The sequence below is a fragment of the Pteropus alecto genome, unplaced genomic scaffold (genome assembly GCF_000325575.1).
Source record: "Pteropus alecto unplaced genomic scaffold, ASM32557v1 scaffold224, whole genome shotgun sequence".
Lineage (NCBI taxonomy): Eukaryota > Metazoa > Chordata > Mammalia > Chiroptera > Pteropodidae > Pteropus > Pteropus alecto.
Window position 1 is genome coordinate 1,139,006 of NW_006436289.1, and position 17,779 is coordinate 1,156,784.

The 17,779-nt window shown below is 54.0% G+C and overlaps 1 protein-coding gene across 6 annotated transcripts; it reads right to left on the reverse strand.

Moving 5' to 3' along the window:
* Positions 1-1,938: 1,938 nt before the first annotated feature.
* Positions 1,939-17,773, reverse strand: SIDT2 (SID1 transmembrane family member 2). Of its 6 annotated transcripts, XM_025047476.1 has the most exons (28): positions 17,077-17,259; positions 15,304-15,425; positions 14,851-15,015; positions 14,719-14,764; positions 14,211-14,312; positions 14,022-14,105; positions 13,171-13,270; positions 12,912-12,977; positions 11,915-12,008; positions 11,511-11,563; positions 10,690-10,761; positions 10,457-10,528; positions 10,204-10,266; positions 9,272-9,390; positions 8,941-9,014; positions 8,777-8,843; positions 8,090-8,163; positions 7,825-7,948; positions 7,529-7,646; positions 6,882-7,018; positions 6,523-6,631; positions 6,213-6,289; positions 5,994-6,040; positions 5,614-5,719; positions 4,833-4,943; positions 3,456-3,569; positions 3,220-3,364; positions 1,939-2,533 (listed from the first exon to the last, which is right to left on the reverse strand). In XM_025047476.1, exons 1-27 carry the CDS (start codon positions 17,257-17,259, stop codon positions 3,302-3,304), a joined length of 2,562 nt encoding a protein of 853 aa, XP_024903244.1. In that variant the 3' UTR covers positions 1,939-2,533; positions 3,220-3,301. The 6 variants fall into 6 exon arrangements, with proteins under 6 accessions (XP_024903244.1, XP_015445611.1, XP_024903245.1 ...); XM_015590125.1 differs by having other exon boundaries at positions 1,939-3,364; positions 17,077-17,773; XM_025047477.1 differs by lacking the exon at positions 3,220-3,364.
* Positions 17,774-17,779: the final 6 nt, after the last annotated feature.

Below are 17,779 nucleotides of genomic sequence, written 5' to 3' on the forward strand. Positions count from 1 at the left end.
CAGGCTCCATATTTGGGGAAAGACACCAAGTTGGAGCAGTCTGCTGGGGCTGCTGGAGACATTCTCTGCGTGCTTTGGAGATGGAGCGGGCAGGGCGGGGCTGTGCTGCCTGCAGGGAACCAGCGGGAAAAGCCTTTTATGGACAGGACCAGAAGGCTTTCCCTGCTATCTGGACTTAGGGCTGCTCCTTCTTCACTGTTTCCTGCCCTCGAGTTTGAGGGGAGGGGGAAATTTAAGAAGGTCTGGCCAGAGAGAGAGAGGAAAGGGGGTGGGGTGGGGGTAGGGGAGTCCATCTCTGAGGTCTGTAGGGGACAAACCAGCCACCCTCTCCTCCTAGGCGTTTAGCTCTAGTCAGAGATAGGAAGTAACTTTTACTGAGAACTGACTACGTGCCAGGCACTTTGCAAATGTTCTCATTTAATACAGCCACATCGTGAGAACATAATCACTACCCCCATTTTACAGATGAGGAAACTGAGGCTCAAAGAACATCTTACACAAGGCCACATGATGAGTCATGAGTAGCAGAACCTGGACCTCCCCGTAGAGCCCCGTGTGAGAGCTGGAGAGGCTGTCCCACCCACCCTTTCAGTAGTGGCGCTCTGCTCAGGTTGAGAAGAGCTTTCAGTTGGGGTGGGTCTTGAGTTATAGGCTTTAGTCAGGGGTGGGATTTAAGGGTTTTGAAGCAGCTCAGTTGACCCTGGCCCCCATCCAGAGGGTCTCTAAGGCCTGGCAGGGCCTGAGACTCCAACACCAGGGTAAGAGGCTCAGGTGCTGCTCTCATCCCTTCCTCTGCCCATTTAGGAATGGTCCCTACCTGTCCTGAGAACAGACTGGACTCTGTGACCCCAGGAAGGAGATCCACTCATATCTTGCTTGTAATTGGCTTCAGGGGGTCTCAGGAAGTGACCGAAGGAGGTAAAGAAGGTGAAAGACTTCAAGTGGGGTCTCTGGGCGGCCCACTGAGTCAACCCCCACCCCCATCCTAGGGCAGCCTGGCACGAGCTAATACTCTCCACCACACACTCGACAGACACACCTAGCATCACCAGGAGAGGGCTGGCTCCTGCAGTCAGCCTCCTAACTCCAGAGCTCACCCCTTGGCAGGCTTCCTGCTAGAGGAAAGGAGCTCCGTTCCCCACCCCCAAGCCCTAAAGTGACGCCACACAGGCTAGCAGTGGTGTGTAGAGCTATAACGCCCTCTAGTGGTATCTGCAAGGAAAGCATGCCAAGACCTCTGGTTGGGTTCTGAATTCACCAGTTTCCTCGCTTCCCAAATCTTATCCTCCTTAGCCTGTTGAAACCTATACCAACCTTCCTCGCTCCCCAAATCTTATCCTCCTTAGCCTGTTGAAACCTATACCAACCTTCCAAGATAATTTCAAAACTCCGCCCCCCTTGGAGTCTGTCATCCACACACCCACTCACCCACTAGCCATCACCATCTTGTGTTCCCTGAGTACTACCCACTGAGGCATCCCTCATCCTAGGGCAGGACCCCAGCCTTGACCCTAACTCATTAAAGCCACAGCAGGGAGCACTGCACCTGCAGCCTGCCAAGCTGGGAAAGGCTCAGACCAGAAGTGAAGCTGCCTGATGGGTAGGTGGGAACTAGGTAGGCAGAGGCCACTGCCATTTGCCAGAAAGGGGTAGGGAGATCTCAGGTGAGGTGGCATGGCTACGGCTTTTTTAGTACACTACCCTCTCCAACACAGTGCCTGGCATGGAGCAGGCCCCAGATAAATATTTACTGAATTGATGCCATTGCTCAAAGGAGAGGAAAAATATGGGGGAACCAAGGAACTGTTGTTCCCAATGGGCCTGTGGTTTAGAAAAGGGAAAGGTAGACCAGAAGAACTGGAAAATGGAAGGCCTCCAACCCACTCCACATTCTCAACATCTATAATCAGAAAGGGGGAGCAAACAGGGGCCTGAGACTGCATCTGGTTGTTTCTTTAATTGAATGCTGACTCGTTCATAGAAAACAGAAATGCAACTGTAGCATGGAAACAGACATTAAACAGAGTTCTGAAAAAAGATCCAGACCCACCTCCTCTCCCCAGCCCAAAGGAGAGCTATAAAAACAAGTTGGGGAGAATAAAACACATTCCCATCTGTGAGGCAAAGGCTTGACCTGACCTCCCCAACCTTGGCATCTGGAATGGACCAGGTAGGGTGAAGGGGACCCTAGTACCAGAGCAGCCAGAGGTCCCAGAGCTGGGGCCACTCAGTGTAAACTCCAAGGTTTCACATATACGCATGTGTGTGACCAACATAGAACTTGGCAGAAGAAGGACGGAAATTTAGGAGCCAGCCCTCGGTCCTAGAGTGAGGCTGAGACCGGAGACATAGAGGGAAATGTCATGTCCCTTTCTTGAGCCCCTTTCTAAGATAGGCACTGGGGCTCCTGTGGCTGTGGAGGAGGCAGGATGGGCTGGGCTCTTTGAATCCTCCCTCCTTCGCCCCTCGACATTCTTGGGTAATGTCAATGGCACTGAAAGGCCCCTAGCAGGAGCTTGGCAGGATTAAGGGCCTGGAAAAAAAAAGGAAGAAAAAGGGTCAGTTGCTTTTTCTTTCCAATCCTGGTGCCAGCAGCAGTATGGGGGCTGATGTAATAAGAAGGTGACACCTCAGATCAAAGTTGGTTCTCACATATAGGCTGACCCTCACTGCCAAAGAGCCAGCCACAGACCTTCACAGGTCTTAGCACCAAAGGCCTGGAACCAGCTGGCCAGCCTCCAAAATCCTCCATCCCTATCTATCCTGGCTGACCAGAGTGGGCAGTGATGGCAGCCAAATATAACCCCAAAAAGAAGTGGGGCCCTGGTGCAGGACAGAGAATCAGGCCCCAGACTGAGGCAGAAATGGCTTTGGGCCCCAGGATTGGGGTGAGGGAGGGGTGGGGGAGCGAGGGTAGGGGATGGTAGGTTGGGGGACTGGCGGGCAGAATGTGACGCATGAGATGGGCGGGCAACACTTCCCTCCTTCCTCTTGCAGAGGGACAAACAGAGAGCCAAAGATAAGGACCACAGAAGGGTCCAACACTGAGAAGATAGCAGCAATTTAGCCAGTATCTGGGGTTGAAGGGGAACAGGCCTCCTCCCCCGCAGAGGGCAGCTGCAAGGCTCAAGGCCATCCCTGTGACTGTCCCAGGCCAGGCTTGGTCTAGGCCTCATGTCCCGCCACTACCCAGCACTGGGCAGCAGGGCTGGGACTCACACCCCAGGCACTAAAGAGGCTCCGGGCAGTGAAGCATAGGAGCTCAGGGCCCCATGAATGAAGCAAGGGGGCTCAGCTCCCACTAGAAGACATAGATCTTGTCCCGCTGCACGGTGTCCAGGTCGTCATCCAGGGTCAGCAACACCTGGGGGGTGGATGCTGAGTCAAGCACAGGCAAGGGAACAGCCTGCACCTCTACTACACCCTCTTCGCTCAGCCAGAAGAATCTCACGTACCAGAAATGACCCAAACATGGCGATAGAGGACAGGAAGTGCCAGATGTCATGGTCATCAAAGAAGTCAAGAAGGATGCAGTCCCGGTTGTGCTCCCGTGACTCGGCGGGGGTTTTCTGGGCAGTAACAGGGAGAGCTGCCTGCTGACACCGCTCTGGCACCGCGCTCTTCGTCCAGGGCTCTCCCCGTTCCCAGCCCAGGAGGGAGAGCATTTCCTTTCTGCTTGCCCCCTACCCTAGACTCCCACATCAAAGAACTGGCTTTTATTACAAATTTCTCCCTGCTTCTGCCCTCTCCTTTCTTTCACTCCGATCTTCCACCCCTCAGATTCTTCTTCCCTTGAACTAAGAGCAGAGGGTTGTGATGACTTTGAGACACCAGAAGGCCACAAAGCCTTCTAGTGTCTAACTCAGTCCACACCTTGGACTCTGCCCTCTGCTCTAATCAGGCCTCCAGGGCTCCTTTGGGCTCATTTTCTTCAATAGCCCAATTGTCAGGTTACATACCTCTGCCCAAGCCAGGCAGTAGCCATGACCTGTGGCAGTCAAGGTCCTCTGTGGTATACCTATCACCTTTTTCCAACGAACATGGGCTGGACCTCACTCTGTCTGGGGGCTGTCTGTGCCACACGTTGAAAGCACAGAGATGCTTTCAACGTGTGGCACAGACCGGCCACAGAACGACCTGCCCTGCCCTCAAGGAGCTCACAGTCTTCATCTGACTCCTAAATTAGTACATTTACTAAGCCCCAAATCTGCTCCATCTAGTTCTGCCTCTGTATCATTACACAGGTCATAGCATCTCTGGGCCACAGGGCCCTTCCCCATGACCCAGGATCTTTAAGGCCAAGAGCAAGGCCTGCCTCTTCCAGGAAGCTTTCCTGGACCTCTTAACTCACAGAGGTCTACGAACTCTGCCCTCTTGTACTTTCCCCTGTCCATCTTGCCTATATCCTTCATCTCATGCAATATATTGTCAACAGAAACCCAGGAATTAACAGTCCTTCTTTTAAACTAGATTATTAGTATGTCAAAGGCAGAGCCTGTGGCAGACTTAGTTCGGATCACAGGACTAAATCTAATTCGTGGCAGGTATCCTAAGGAGACAGAGCTGGCTAGCTTCAACCTCAAGCTGTGCCACTCACTAGCTATGTGACCTTGGGCAGGTTCCCTTAGCCTCCCTGAGCCTCAGCTGCCTCAAAAGTACAATGGGGACCCTTCATGCTAGCATGGTAGGAGGATTAAACAAGAAAGTCACTGTGAAAGTGCTGGCCACAGGAGGTGCTCACAAACTATGTTTGAAAAGAGAATTGGCCGTGTGTTGGCTCAAAATGACCCTGTGAGTGACTCTCCCACCTCCTCGGCAGGATGACTGCTCACCTGCCAGGTGCTGAGTCCCTGGAAGAAGAAGAAGAGTGCAAAGCCCCAGACCACCGAGGTACAGACGATGCAGAGCAGGGGGATGAGCTTGATCCTTTCCCCGCTTCGGAGCTGGGAGTTGGGGTGAGGAAGGAAAAAGCGGCCTGAGGGCCAGGCCTCACCCGACCAGATTTCCCGGCTTGCCCTAGATGCTGCTTTCCTGGTGCCTTCCCATGCTTTCAGGAAGCCTTTTTGGATTCATACCGTCACCTCATATAGTTACACAGCTCAGCTTGTCCCTGTACTAGCAGCCTGCGGTCCTCATTGCTGATGTCTACCCTGGCTGGGCTCCATCTGCCCAGAACCCTGTGCTGGCAGGGTGTATTGGCCAGGGGGCTCTCCCTATGTGTGGTGCTCCTCTCACACTGGATAGCATGAGGGTCCCCTCGGAAGCGCCTGGCCCTCGGAGCTCTGAGCCTGCCACAGATTCAGTGAGTCCCGCCTCCTCAACCCTTTCTACACTGAACAGGGTTCTTACCAACTGTAGCCTTAAGTGCTACCAGTTTCACGGACCATTCTTAAAACATGGAAGGTGCTCAGTAAGTGGCTCTTAGGACATAGTTGGTTCCCAGGGGGTACATGCAAGAGACGTTAGCTTCTCCCCGCCTCACACCTCACTGGCATAGACGGATGGACAGAAAAATTCTCCCTCCATCGCAGTGCTGCCCCGGGGTAGGCTGTGCCGATCTCCCTCCCCAAACACAGGACAGCAGGCAGAGTAGGCTTAGCCATCGTCACTCACCTTCATAATGATGTAGAAGGCAAAGTAAAGAAGCAGATTGCAGATGCCGATGGCCAACAAGTAGGAGGCAAAATCATTGGGGCGCATAATGAGGCCATAGGCAGCCCTGGCAAGAGGGAGGGAGGGCTAGTGAAGCAGAGGAGGGCAACGGCAAGAAAAGGGCTTGCCCTTGTCCCTACCCCATTTTTATTATGATGTAGGTCTGGGGTCAGAGGCCCACAGAACATTCTAGAACGCCAGGTGCCAACTCCTCTCTTGCCAGATCCCACCTCTCATGCCTCAAGTTTAGAATTTGTCCATGGCCCCCAAGGTAGCCAGTGGTTGGCCAAGTCCCCAGGTGTCCACCCAGCCAGGCGACCACAGACAGTGGCCAGACTCACAGTGACCAGTTGATTATGTTGCCCATGACCAGCAGCACCATGCGGTCCTGGAGGGAAGCAGAGACAGGGGGACTGAGAGAGGGGAAGAGAGACAGGGAGAGAAGTGGGTGAAGGCCCGAGTCAGTCGGTCCCCCCTACCCTGGGCCCTCAGCTTCACCCCTGCCCCACCAGAGGGAAGAGAGCAGACGGAGGTTAGGGGCTGGGGAGCCGGTTAGGTACCACGTAGAGGGGCCCGCTGCACTGCCGGATGCAGTCTGTGTAGAGCACGTGGAGAATGCGACGGCCGATCCCCGAGTCTGCAAGGAGAAGGTCCTTCTTCCCCGGCCCCCAGCCTGTGCCAGCTGAGGAGCCGGGGCCTTTGGAGGCCACAGCGAGGCCAAGACCTCATCTGATTCCTCACTAGTGACTCCTCCAGGCCCCCAGTGAACCCAAAAGTTGCTTGTGATCCAGGTCCCTGAGGCCACCAACCCCTCACTCCATGGGGCCCAGCAGGTCCCCTCCCCGTGCCCTGCCCTGGATATGCCCTCACCCAGCTTCCAGCGGCCCATGTAATAGAGCTGTATGCTGAGGAGCAGGGTGGCAATAATGTGAATGACCGAGAAGATGATCCAGAACGCCGTGTTCCCTTTGCCAAAGACCTGCCAGGGGCCACCGAGGGCAGGGCTGAGGAGATGCTGAAGAAAGCTGCTCCCCCAGCCCACCCTTCCTCTGCAGGAGGCAGGCAGCTGCTCAGCCAAGCCAGGTTGTGAGGGGCCAGGGAAGGAACTTTAGGGAAGGAGCAGGCATCTCTCCTGAAGGAGGTTAGAGAGGGTGTGTGTGCACACGCACGTATGTGTGAACGTGCGTACACCTTTCCTACGGGGTGAGCAGAGCAGGTGGGGGCCTCACCACGCCCAGCACGGAAAAGAAGATGACAATGGCCAAGCAGGCGTAGGCGCTGTAGGCACTGGCGTTGATGTCTGGGTGCCGCTTCTGGTAGAGCTTCAGCATGCAGAGCCCAGCAATCATGTACATAAACGATGTGTCTAGGACGGGGGACAAGGGCTGAGCTACAGCAACATTTACCGAGTCTCAGCATGAAAACTCCCGGCCCTGACAATCAGAGTGGAAGAGAGAGCCCCCACACTGACTCACAACCCCAGAGCAAGCTGGGGCAGGCTGGCACCTGACCCCCAGTCCCTTAACTGTCCCTGTCACATCACACTGCCACCCACTGGCTGTCACTCGTGGTCTCACTTCCCCGGATGAGACAACTTAGTCTGAGCACCCTGAGATCAGGGACCATATCTTAATTAATCTTTGTTTTCTCAGTGCTTGCACTTGCCTTTCCATAGGAAAGGCTCGACAGATGAATGAAATAGCATCCAGATGCCTATTCTCTATAAGCTAGGATGTGTGTGTACACAGGCACTGCAGCCCTGGAGTCTCCTATGAGGCAGAGCCTCAGGGATATCTGCAGGTGACTTTGGGATGGTGAAGGACGTGGGCAGGTCCCTGCTGTAGGTTCAGCCAGGGAATAGGAAGGCCCCGCTCACCAAACTGAAAATTGGTATAGTTGGGGCAGACGTGATAACAAGCGCTTAGCAGGCCCTCCATCATCAGGGCTGTGCCCATGGCATAGAACAGGCCGAAGTGTTTGGGGATCCCACATTCCTGTTGGGGAGAAAGAGAAGGGAAGAGAAAGGGGAAGTGAGGTGGCAAGGGAGGATGGAAGGGACCCAAACAGGGAGATCATGAAAGAGGAGTGGGGGATGTAGGTAGAGTGGGTATGTGGGCAGGGCTGGGTCACGCCTGCAGCAGAGGCCTCAGTGGGAGGGCAGGCACTCCTCACCAGAGCATAGAGGTCATTGCGTAGCAGGGCCCGGTTGTGGTTGATCTCCCGCTGCAAGATGATGAGCAAGAAGAGCAGCCCCAGCAGGATGTACCCCAAGTTGCTGAGTATGTTGTTGAAGGCGCTAGAAGGGTGACACGGGGTGCACAACCTCGGCCTCATACCCTGGCCTCTACCCAACCTGAGAAGGGCATTCGCAGAACCTCTGCCTCCTTCCTGGGTTCACCTTTCGCCTGGGGAAGGGGCCTCCCAAGACTATTCTCACCTGAGGTTGCCCAGCGGGTGGGCGCAGAGGAAGTTGTAGTAGCAGATGTCCTGATTCCCTGTGACATTCACCACCTGCGGCAGGGAATGGGAACAGAAACGGGGCCACTAAAGCACCGAACTCAGGCCTCTGCCCGGGTAAGGGGGAGGCAGGCTCTAGCCCACGCCACATCACCCTGTCTCATCTGCCATGGATAGGAAGTGCCACCATAGCCAGTATGTGTGCGCACACATTTACCAGGCAAGTCCTCCTTTCAGCACAGTCACTGTCTCCCCTCACTGGGTATGGCTGAAAACCCAGGGGCGTGACCCAGTACAGAGGTTCTTGCCCCAATACAGAGAAAAGAGAAGAGAAACTGAGACTTAGAAAGTCCCAGGACTTTTCATTACATGAATCCCTGCAACAACGTGGGGAAGGTGCCATCATTAGTGTTGTGCTGCCCCCATTTTGCAGATTAATAAACTGATGCTCAGGGAAGTGAAATGACTTGCTCAAGGTTACCCAGCTGGTAAAGCAGAGTTGGGATTTGAACCCAGGCCCTGCGACCTAAGACCTGTGTTTGCTCCAGAGCCCCAGACTGGCAGGCTGTACACTTGGGGTGGTGTCCCAGACCGTGGTAAAGGGGAGCTCACAGGTCTGAGAGGCCACTCAGCAGGGGCCTAGGAGCACCGGCCACCACCCGCTCACCGTCTGGTAGGTGATCACCAGCTGCACCACAGGAAGCGCATAGAAGACGGCAATGGTGGCAATGTTCCTGAGGAGTAGGAGGGCATTGGCGAATGGTCAGGACCCGAGGAATGGCCGCCCCACCCCACCAATAACAGGAAGCCCCACTCACCCTGTCCACTCACCAAAAGTAGATCTGGTACTTTTTTCGCAGAACGCGTTTGTCCTTGCGTGCCAGGTCAGCCACATAGAGGTATTGCTGGGGAGAAGCTGCAGTGAGCCCCCTTTCCCACAGCCTGGGAGAGGGCCCTCTCGCTCGGGTGAGAAAAACACAAGAGGGGCCAGGACTCCGGAGGGCAGGGCTCTTGGCTGTCTCATTGCTGCTGGCCAATCAGCCCATAAGGGCTAGCAGTTGAGTCAGTTCTCAGGAATCTGTCCTGCCCCAGCTGGAGCCTGATATAGAACCTCCCTTCCTTGGGGAACCCCTGACCAGGTCCGGCCCACGAGGTGTCAGACCTTGGTGCGAATGACGTTCTTGTCTGATTCGATATCGGTCAACGTGTCGTAGTCATCCTCCTCCACAGAGCTCAAGGAGTCCAGTCGTGGCCGAGTGCCCACAGGGTCAAGAGAGCGGTCTGGGGAGGGCAGGAGAGAAGGGTTACTCAGTGGGCACAGATCCAGGTCTGTCTCCAACCACCTGGGGCAATTGTCACAATTACTAGGTAGTGGGAAGAGGCAAACTGTGGGCTCAGAGCAGGGATGGAGGTAGGCCCAGGCCTTGGGAGTAGGTTCCAAGTGCTCCTAAGTCCTTGAGGCGAAACAGGGTGGGCTCTGCAGAGGCCACCAAACAGGGACTGCTCCAGCCTGGCCCCTTTACTGAGCTAAGGCTTCCAGACCAGGACACTGAGCAGACCCTGGGCCCCAGACTCAAGCAGCAGGGCTGAATTTGGCAAAAGTCATGCTTAGTAGAAGGTACCCAGCCATGTGGGATCTGAAAAGACATTGCCTTGGCCCCCACAAAGACCTAGTGGGCCCTGGTGTTCAGGTAAGGTGAGAGGCTGCCTCTAGGAAGAGCACCTGCTGCTTTAGCCTGTTCTTTTCTTGTGCCTTCAGAAGCTTCCTCCTGTGACCTTGCCTGACCAAAGCCTCCAGGGGCCAGGATATGACACCCCTGCCCATGAGCCCTGCTCCAGCAGGCCAGGGAGTGAGGGTGCTGGTGAACATGACAGCAAACCAGAAAATCTGGCCCAGGGCTAACTGGGGTGCCAGCCTACCAGCATCAGAGCCCAGTGCCTGCTTATTTCAAAAGACACAAGAGTTGGTAATTATTGGCATTAGATGGGGAAGCCATGCACAAGCATCCTTCTGGTCCCAGAGCCCACCGGCTCCAGTCAACCACCCTGGCAGGAACTGATTGGCAGAGCAGCGCTCCCCCTCCCCACATCTACCCATGGCAATGCACAGCTGCCGCATCTGGCCAAAGGGGAGGCGCCGCTTGAACTGGTCGTGTCCTTCAAAGGAAAGGGAAAGTTACCAGGGAAGTGGGCCCAAGGAGGAAAGGCGGAAGGAGGTGAGGGGTGGGAGACAGCAGGTCTTTCCCTGTCCCGGCATCTGGCAGAAGAGGCAACCGCCCACCATCAGGTTTCACCCAGCCAGCGCCAGCCCTGCATCACACTACTTGGCCCTGCCTGGCCCACTCACCCTGGTAAGTGTAGGAGAGCTCCCCAGTGCCCGCACTGCCAACCAGACCCTCGGTGGATCCAGAACAGTTCTCTGCAGAATAAGCGGTGAGGACAGACCTCAGGGAAGGGGATGCTGGACTCATCCCCAAGGGGCTCTGAGGAGGCTGGCTGCCAATTTGCCATTTTGGACGTGGCAGCTTCAGAAGACTGGGTTGTGAGTGGGCCAGCACAACCTCTGGCGTTGACACATACCAAAGGAGCCGTAGTTGTAACCCTCATAAGAGGCGCTGCCAGGGCAGGAGTCAGCCAGGGCCCGAGGGTGACCTGCAATGAGAAGTCAAGGTCCCTTTAGCCCTAGAAGCAAAAAGAGGCCAAAAGCCAGGGAGAAGAGAGAAGGAAGAATCCAGACAGAGAAGAGAGACACGGAGGGGCCATGACAGCAGCAAATAAGCAAACCATCCTAGCAAACATGGCTCACTCCTACCACCACCACCTGCCCTGAACTCCCTCCCACATGTGTCCCCAACGGAAACACTTGTCACCCTTTGTCCTCCCTAAAGAGAGAGGAAGGCCAAGGAATTGATGCACCTTAATTACCAGCAGCAAGGACAGACAGTATTGGCCTGTCCAGAACCCACCCAGACACCCCTGTGCTTCCCCCTCTCCCCAACTCTGGACTCCAGCAACTCTGCCCACAGCACCTGGAGCTTACCAAGGAGAGAAGCTGAGAGAGAAGGTCCCAAGCAGGAGGGAGGATAGAAAGAGAGGGAGGGACAGAAGAAAGGGAGAGAGAATGAAAGGTTAATAATCCCAGAGACTATGAGCCCCATTGTCTAAGGCAGACAGTGTAGCTAGACCCAGAGAATGAATCAAGAAGCAGCCTTTCAGACAGGCGTGTTAGGGAAGGATGGGCACAGTACCCTAGCCCCATGTCCACCTGTAGTGTTAGTACCGATCTGAATATCCAGAAGCCCACAGACAGCTTCCTCCAACCCCCAAGGGAACCATCCATCACTATCACCTCCAAAACACAAAGCAAACTCTTCCCTCCCACCTAGGCCCTCTGGAGGTACCGCTTTCTGGGCAGGCTCGGTCCACAGCCACCAGAAGGGTCTTCTTCCTCTGCCTGCAGGGATAGAATCCAGAGGCAAACCAGAAGGGCAGGACAAGGGTCTCTCCTATGCTGGGCTGGCCTGCTTTCTACCCTCTCCACCCCATAACTTTCATCCATGATCCCAGGGTTCCTCCCAAGATAGGAAGCAATGTGGGGTCTCCCTGCTTGGGAAGAAGGCTGAGGGGAAGGGTTGGTTTCCAGGAGAGGCTCCTGGACCACAGATTCCAACAGGGTCCTGCTTCCCCTGTCCTGCTGGTGGTATGGAAGATTACCCTGGGCCAGCTCAGGCCCTTCTGGGTCATCTCCCCCACCCTCTGCCCTATCTCCTCTGGATCAGGAGAGACTCCCACAGTTTCACTTTACCTCCAGTTCTCCCAACAGGCCAGAAGGACGGTCAGCAGGTAGAAGGAGAGGAATATGCCCAGGCAAAAGAGCATCCCACCCACATACGCCTCAGCTGTGGGAAAGGAAGCAGGAAGGTGAACACATCAATTATGACACAGCTAAATCTCTTACCACTTCTCCCCTCAAATGTAATAATCCGGTCAGTGTGAACAATTGCCTAGTCCCCAAACATGCCAGACTCTGACATAATTCCTGTCTGTGCTCATGTTGCTCCCTCTGCAAGGATTTTCTCCTCTACTTCTTTCTTGAAAATTCTATCTTAAACCTAAAACACAGCTCAGAGATTTTATGCCCTAGGAAGCCTTCTCTGTCCTGCATTCCCAAAGTGACCTGTTCTTTGCTCATCACAGCTCTCAGCCCCCTGCACAGCAAGAGGCTCCTGTCCCTCTAGACAGGTGCTCCCTAAAGACGACAGCTGCAGCATAGCACCTGGCACACAAAAGGTGCTCAATAAATAAATATTTGCTAAATAAAGAATCCGGATAGAAGAGGCGGCTTCTTTCCCCTCCTATCACCATCCATTATTTTTATCTTATACTTTCCAGTTTACACAGGGCTCCGTTCAATCACTCACTAAATATTTATTGAGCATGACTAAGGCGCCTGGTACTTTCCTACTAATTTTGTGTAAAGTCTCACAATTTAGCGAGACTAATGGGACAGATCCTATTGCCCTTGTTATAGAGATGGGGGAACTGAGGCTCAGTGAGATTATACTGCTTTTAAGTACCACAGAGAAAACCAGAACTCAGTACCTCATTCTTTAGTCATAGACTTTCTGTACCAAGTTATAGTGGGACTCACCTCTTGGCCCTCCCATTGTGAACCCTACCAAGAACATTCCCTCTTCCTACCCCATCAGCCTGCTTGAGTAGGTCTTCATCATCCTTCCTATCCCAGGTCTGAGAGGAAAAGCCAGAGGCCAGTTCATCCCCACTAAGCCACCCACACTCACATGTGACTGCTCGAGATATCAGCACTGACAGGGTTTTCTGGCGGTGCCCTTGATCAACCGGTTCATCTGGAAGTAAAATGTCAAACTGACAAACAAGTGGCCTAGGACTGGGCTAGAGTTGGTGAGACCGGGCCTGAGAGAGTTGGGGGCCAAAAATCCATATTCCATCACATCCGCCAATCAGTCACACAGGCTTTTCTACCTTCCAGGAAGTGACCAAGACCTCTCCACGCCCAGCCAACCCAGGACACAAAATTACCTTCTACAAAGGGGTAAAAAGGCAAGGAACCCCCACAGGCTTGGTCTTCTGTCTTCACCACCACCACCACATAGAAGCTGTTGCTGGGGAAGTCTTTGCGCTGTAGGATGACAAGGATGATGATAATGATAATATCATTATCATCGTCATCATCATACATATCATCAATGTTATCATCATCATCCTTTTCCAAACATGCACTTTGAGCCAGACATTATGCTAAACTCTCTTTATATATTATTTTACTTAATCCTCCCAAAGATTCTTATGAGGTAAGTACTATCATTATCCCTATTAGACAGGTTCAGAAGTTAGCTTAGTAAGTGGTGGAGCCAGAATTATCTGACTCCAGAGCCCAAATCTTGAACCTACACTATGGCCAGGTAAGCAAACGTGTGTATGCCCCACTATCATGGAACCCATGGGTGCCCTGTTACAGGCTGGGCATCAGCCAGGAGAAAAAATGGAGGGACCATGTTGCCTCCATCAGTTGTACTACTGAATGTTGTGAGGTAAACATGACCACCCCACCCCCCTGCCGTCAGCATAGGTTTCAGCCTTTACCAAATACAGGCACAATGTCTCAGCCAGGACCCCTTTCCTCTCCTTGCTATCATTACAGTAAATGAAGTAGATATGACAGCCAGAAAGGGTATGCTGCTCTTTCCTGTCCCCAAAGGCGATTGAGATTATGATTCAATTGTCACATATATCAGAGGACCCGATGTCTCAGGGACTGATGGGCCAAGACTTAGTCTTGTAGGCAGGGGAGGAATGGGGCAGGGGAAAAGTAGGAGTTTGGAAAGCCAATCACCGGCCACATCTTCCACATGCTCATATGCATTTCCTACCTGCACAGTGATGGCTGCCTTCTTGGTCATAGTCTGATACATGCCGATGAAAGCTACATTGTTGTCTAGATCATAGACAGGGCACTACAGAGGAGGAAGAAAGAGGCAGATGCAGGGACCTGGGCCCTGTCCCCTCTCTTTAGAAGCCCTGCTACCTGCTGGTGGAATGTAAAAGGGCAGACCACTTACCAGGACATCCTGGATAGAGATGACTGAGCAGGGGAAGGCCTTGTTGGAGGTTACCTTGACAATCACTGAATCCACTCCCTCCGGGAACTCATACTTGAAGTACTGAGGGCAGAGGGAGGGTGGCAGGGAGAGCCCCATCTCATGAGGATGCTCTCTCTGCCCTTCTAGAAGGGAACAGTGTGAATTCTCTCAGGGTTGGGCAGTGGAGACTCTCTAGGGAGAAATGCTGTGACTATATAAGCAGCCCCATTTTCTGTATACTACTCCTCTTGATCTCAGCAGGGCACTCAGGATAGTGCTGGAGAGGCAAGTAGAAAAGATAGAAGCCAGATGCCCATGTTGCTGCACTTCCCAGGCTATCTGCCCCTTAGCATCTTGGGGCCAGAGCCTCTGTTCTGGGAGAGTCCAGCCAGCCTGAAGTCACAACAAAGACCACCGACCACTCCCATTCCTATGTTCAAGTTTCACCACTTCTCCTCTTAAAGGGCAGTCAACAGGGGAATCTTACCTGAGGCTGGGCTGCTGTAGTATTGAAGCTAAACTGCTCTCCAGTCCTGTAGGACAGAGAAGAGTCCCCCATGATCACTACCAGAGCTTGGGAAAGAGGCCAGTCTCATAGTCTCCTCACTCCCCTGCAGACCTGAGCACAAAGTCATCCATTCGGCTGACCCGGAGCTGATACGTGGTGTTGACTGGTGACAAGGTGGACACATCCACATAGAAGAACTGGACCTCAGACTCATTTTTGGTGGGGGGCTGACACAGTGTTCGTTCCACCTTTTGGTAAAGGTACTTGCGCTGATACCTATGGCCCAAAGCAGAGAGTCGGGACATGACTACTGCCCCAACCAGCATGCCACTCCAGGGGAACAAGGCCTCAATCCCTCCACTCTGGTCTCCACCACCCCCCTACCCCTACCTGACAGGTTCTAAGTTGGCCCTATGCCACTGACTAGCCTCCTGGTTCTAGGGATGAGCAGGTGAAACAGAGGGGCTCCTGGGTGGTCTGAGGCCCTAGGTGAGGACCTGGGTGAGGCTCTGGGCAAGGCCTAGCATAGGCCTACCCCCTCCCTGATCCCAAGGTCCTACTCACAGCCCTCGCAGGATTAGGGGCACCTGGAAGGATACCACAGCCTCCTTCTGGCGGACCACGAACAGCAAAGGAGCCCCCTTCTGCTTGTTCAGGACATTCACGGACACACGCACACCTTCTGTCTGCAGAATGAGATGGAAATGCCCCTCAGTCAAGCCCATGGTGACTCCGCCTCTGCCACCTGGACACATGGCTCCAGAGACTGAGTCCTGCCCTCCCTCACGCCAACGGCTTTGTTCTTTCTCCACGTTGGATAGGGTGGGAAGCTATCCATACCCATTCTTCTGCCAGGGCAGCCCCCAGTCTCCAGGAGGGACTAGTGCTGACTTAGAGGAGAGGCTTATGAAAGAGGCCAGCTCCTGGATGGTAGGTACAAGCAGGGCAACAGAACTCAAGCAACTGCAGGGCCTCAATTCCTGACAGGAAACAGTGGAAATATCAGGCCTCTCCAGGATACCCCATTCCTATCCATGTTAATGGGATGCACACGTCTGCATACATGTGCATGTGCATGTGCATGTACACACACACACACGAGAGCAAGAAACACTCTTCAGCGTTCTTCCCTGTGAGTCAGAAGCTCCTATTCAACAACTAATCTGGTGGGGGCGGGGAGCAGGTAGACACACAGGGACTGTTGAGAGCCGAGAAAGTCAAATTCTATCCCTAGCTGTGGAGAAGTCACTTCACATCTCTAAGCCTCAATTTGTCCCTCTATAAAATGGAAACACTCTCACTCTCCGTGCTATGGAGGAAAGTATATAGGACAGCAGGAGTTTAAAGAAAAAATAAAACTAAATAAATCCTGTGAATCTTGTTTTGGGGCAGCTGAAACCTTAGGGCAGCAATTTTTCAGAGGGGTAGAAGCCACAGCTCTCAGGGTGACCCCAGATATGGAAAAAAAAAAAAGGAAAGAAAGTGCTCTAAACAGGAGGAGCTCAAGCTTTAAAGACCCAGGTACTGAAGGCAGATCCTGGCCTGTCATAGAAACCAAATCCCTTCCCATCCTGGAAAAAAAAAAAACAGATTCCCATTCTTAATCTCACTGCTTCTTAGTAAATCCAGTCATGGGGAGAGATGGACAGAAGACCATACAGCCGAGCTGCAAGAATTCTCCAAACTTCAGCTCTAGGCTTCCTGGACCTAGCTATGCCCATGTTCAACTCACCACTGGGAAAGAAATGAAAGTGAAGTCAGGGTAAGGTAGATTCTTCACAGTAGACAAATTCTCTTTCTCCTCCCACCCAACTTGGAGTTGACCTCATCTATGCCACCTTCAACTTCCAAGGCCAGCTGGCTCTCTAAGGCTAGAAGAGGGCTGGGAAGGTTCCAGCAGTTCTAGGAGCCTGGGAAGTCCTGCATTCAACTCTCCGGGGAACCTCAGCTATAAGTTGCCTGGACTTTCAGTTAGAGCCTGTGTCATTCTGGGATTTTCTGGGCCAAGCCCAGTAGCAAGCTGGCTTTCTCTTTCACTCAGACCCCAAATAGCTACCAGATTTTGGTTGTTGGGAGCAAGTCAGTTCTGTTCAGACCACATCTGTGGAAAGGAGGGGGTCAAAGAGAAGATGGGAATGAGACAACTTCAGAACTTGTCAGTGGGAGCTTCAGAGAAACAATGGGGGCAAAGGAAGGAAGACTGGTCAAGAAGGTCCAGCATGGTTCTGGGAAACGGGAACCCAGTGAGGCAGCTCATTCATAGGGGACCGACAGAATTGCCTAGCCTTGTCCGCTCACCCACTCACCACCAGCTCCCAGCCCAGGCCGATCCCTCACCCTGTTTCGGGTCACAGTGTGGTTGAAGGTGTAGATGTTCACCAGCTCGCTATTGACCTCATCCACGTAGGTGCGCTCAAACTCGGCGTCTTTCTGCGAGACGTTCTTGGGCCCCAGAAGCCCCAGATGGCTCTCGACCGAGGCCACCAGGAGCGCCAAGACGGGCAAGCCCAGAGCGAACATGGCCCTGGCAGGGCGGCAGTGGTGGCGGTAGCAGTGGTGGCGGCGGCAGCGACAGGCGACAGGACACCTCCCGGACAGGTTGCGGCTCCGGCCGCAGCTTCCAGCATCTCACCAGGACCAGAACTTTAACCCCGGCCTGAGATTAGGAAACGTCTCTTCCCTGGAGCCGCAGAGACGCTCATAGGGGCCCAGGAGGGGAGGGGGCGGCAGGGAAGGGAAGGAGAAAGTGTGGGGAACGGCCAGTGGAAGGGGCCCCAGCTCACGAGCGGCTGAGCACGGCCCGGACACCTTGCGGCCGCCCGCCAGGACGGTGAGCAAGGAGGCGGCTGGTTGCTGGGAGCCTGCAGACGCCGGGAAAGGGGAGGAAGGGAGGGAGAGGAAGCCAGCGGCGGGGGTGGTCGCAAAGGGAGGAGAGTCTGAGGGTTAGGGGCGTGATAGCTGGTACCCACGGGACGCCGCGCGGCCCGGCGAGTTTTCCCGGGTGCGGGCCCTTTAAGAGCAGGCAGGCGCGGCGGCTCTG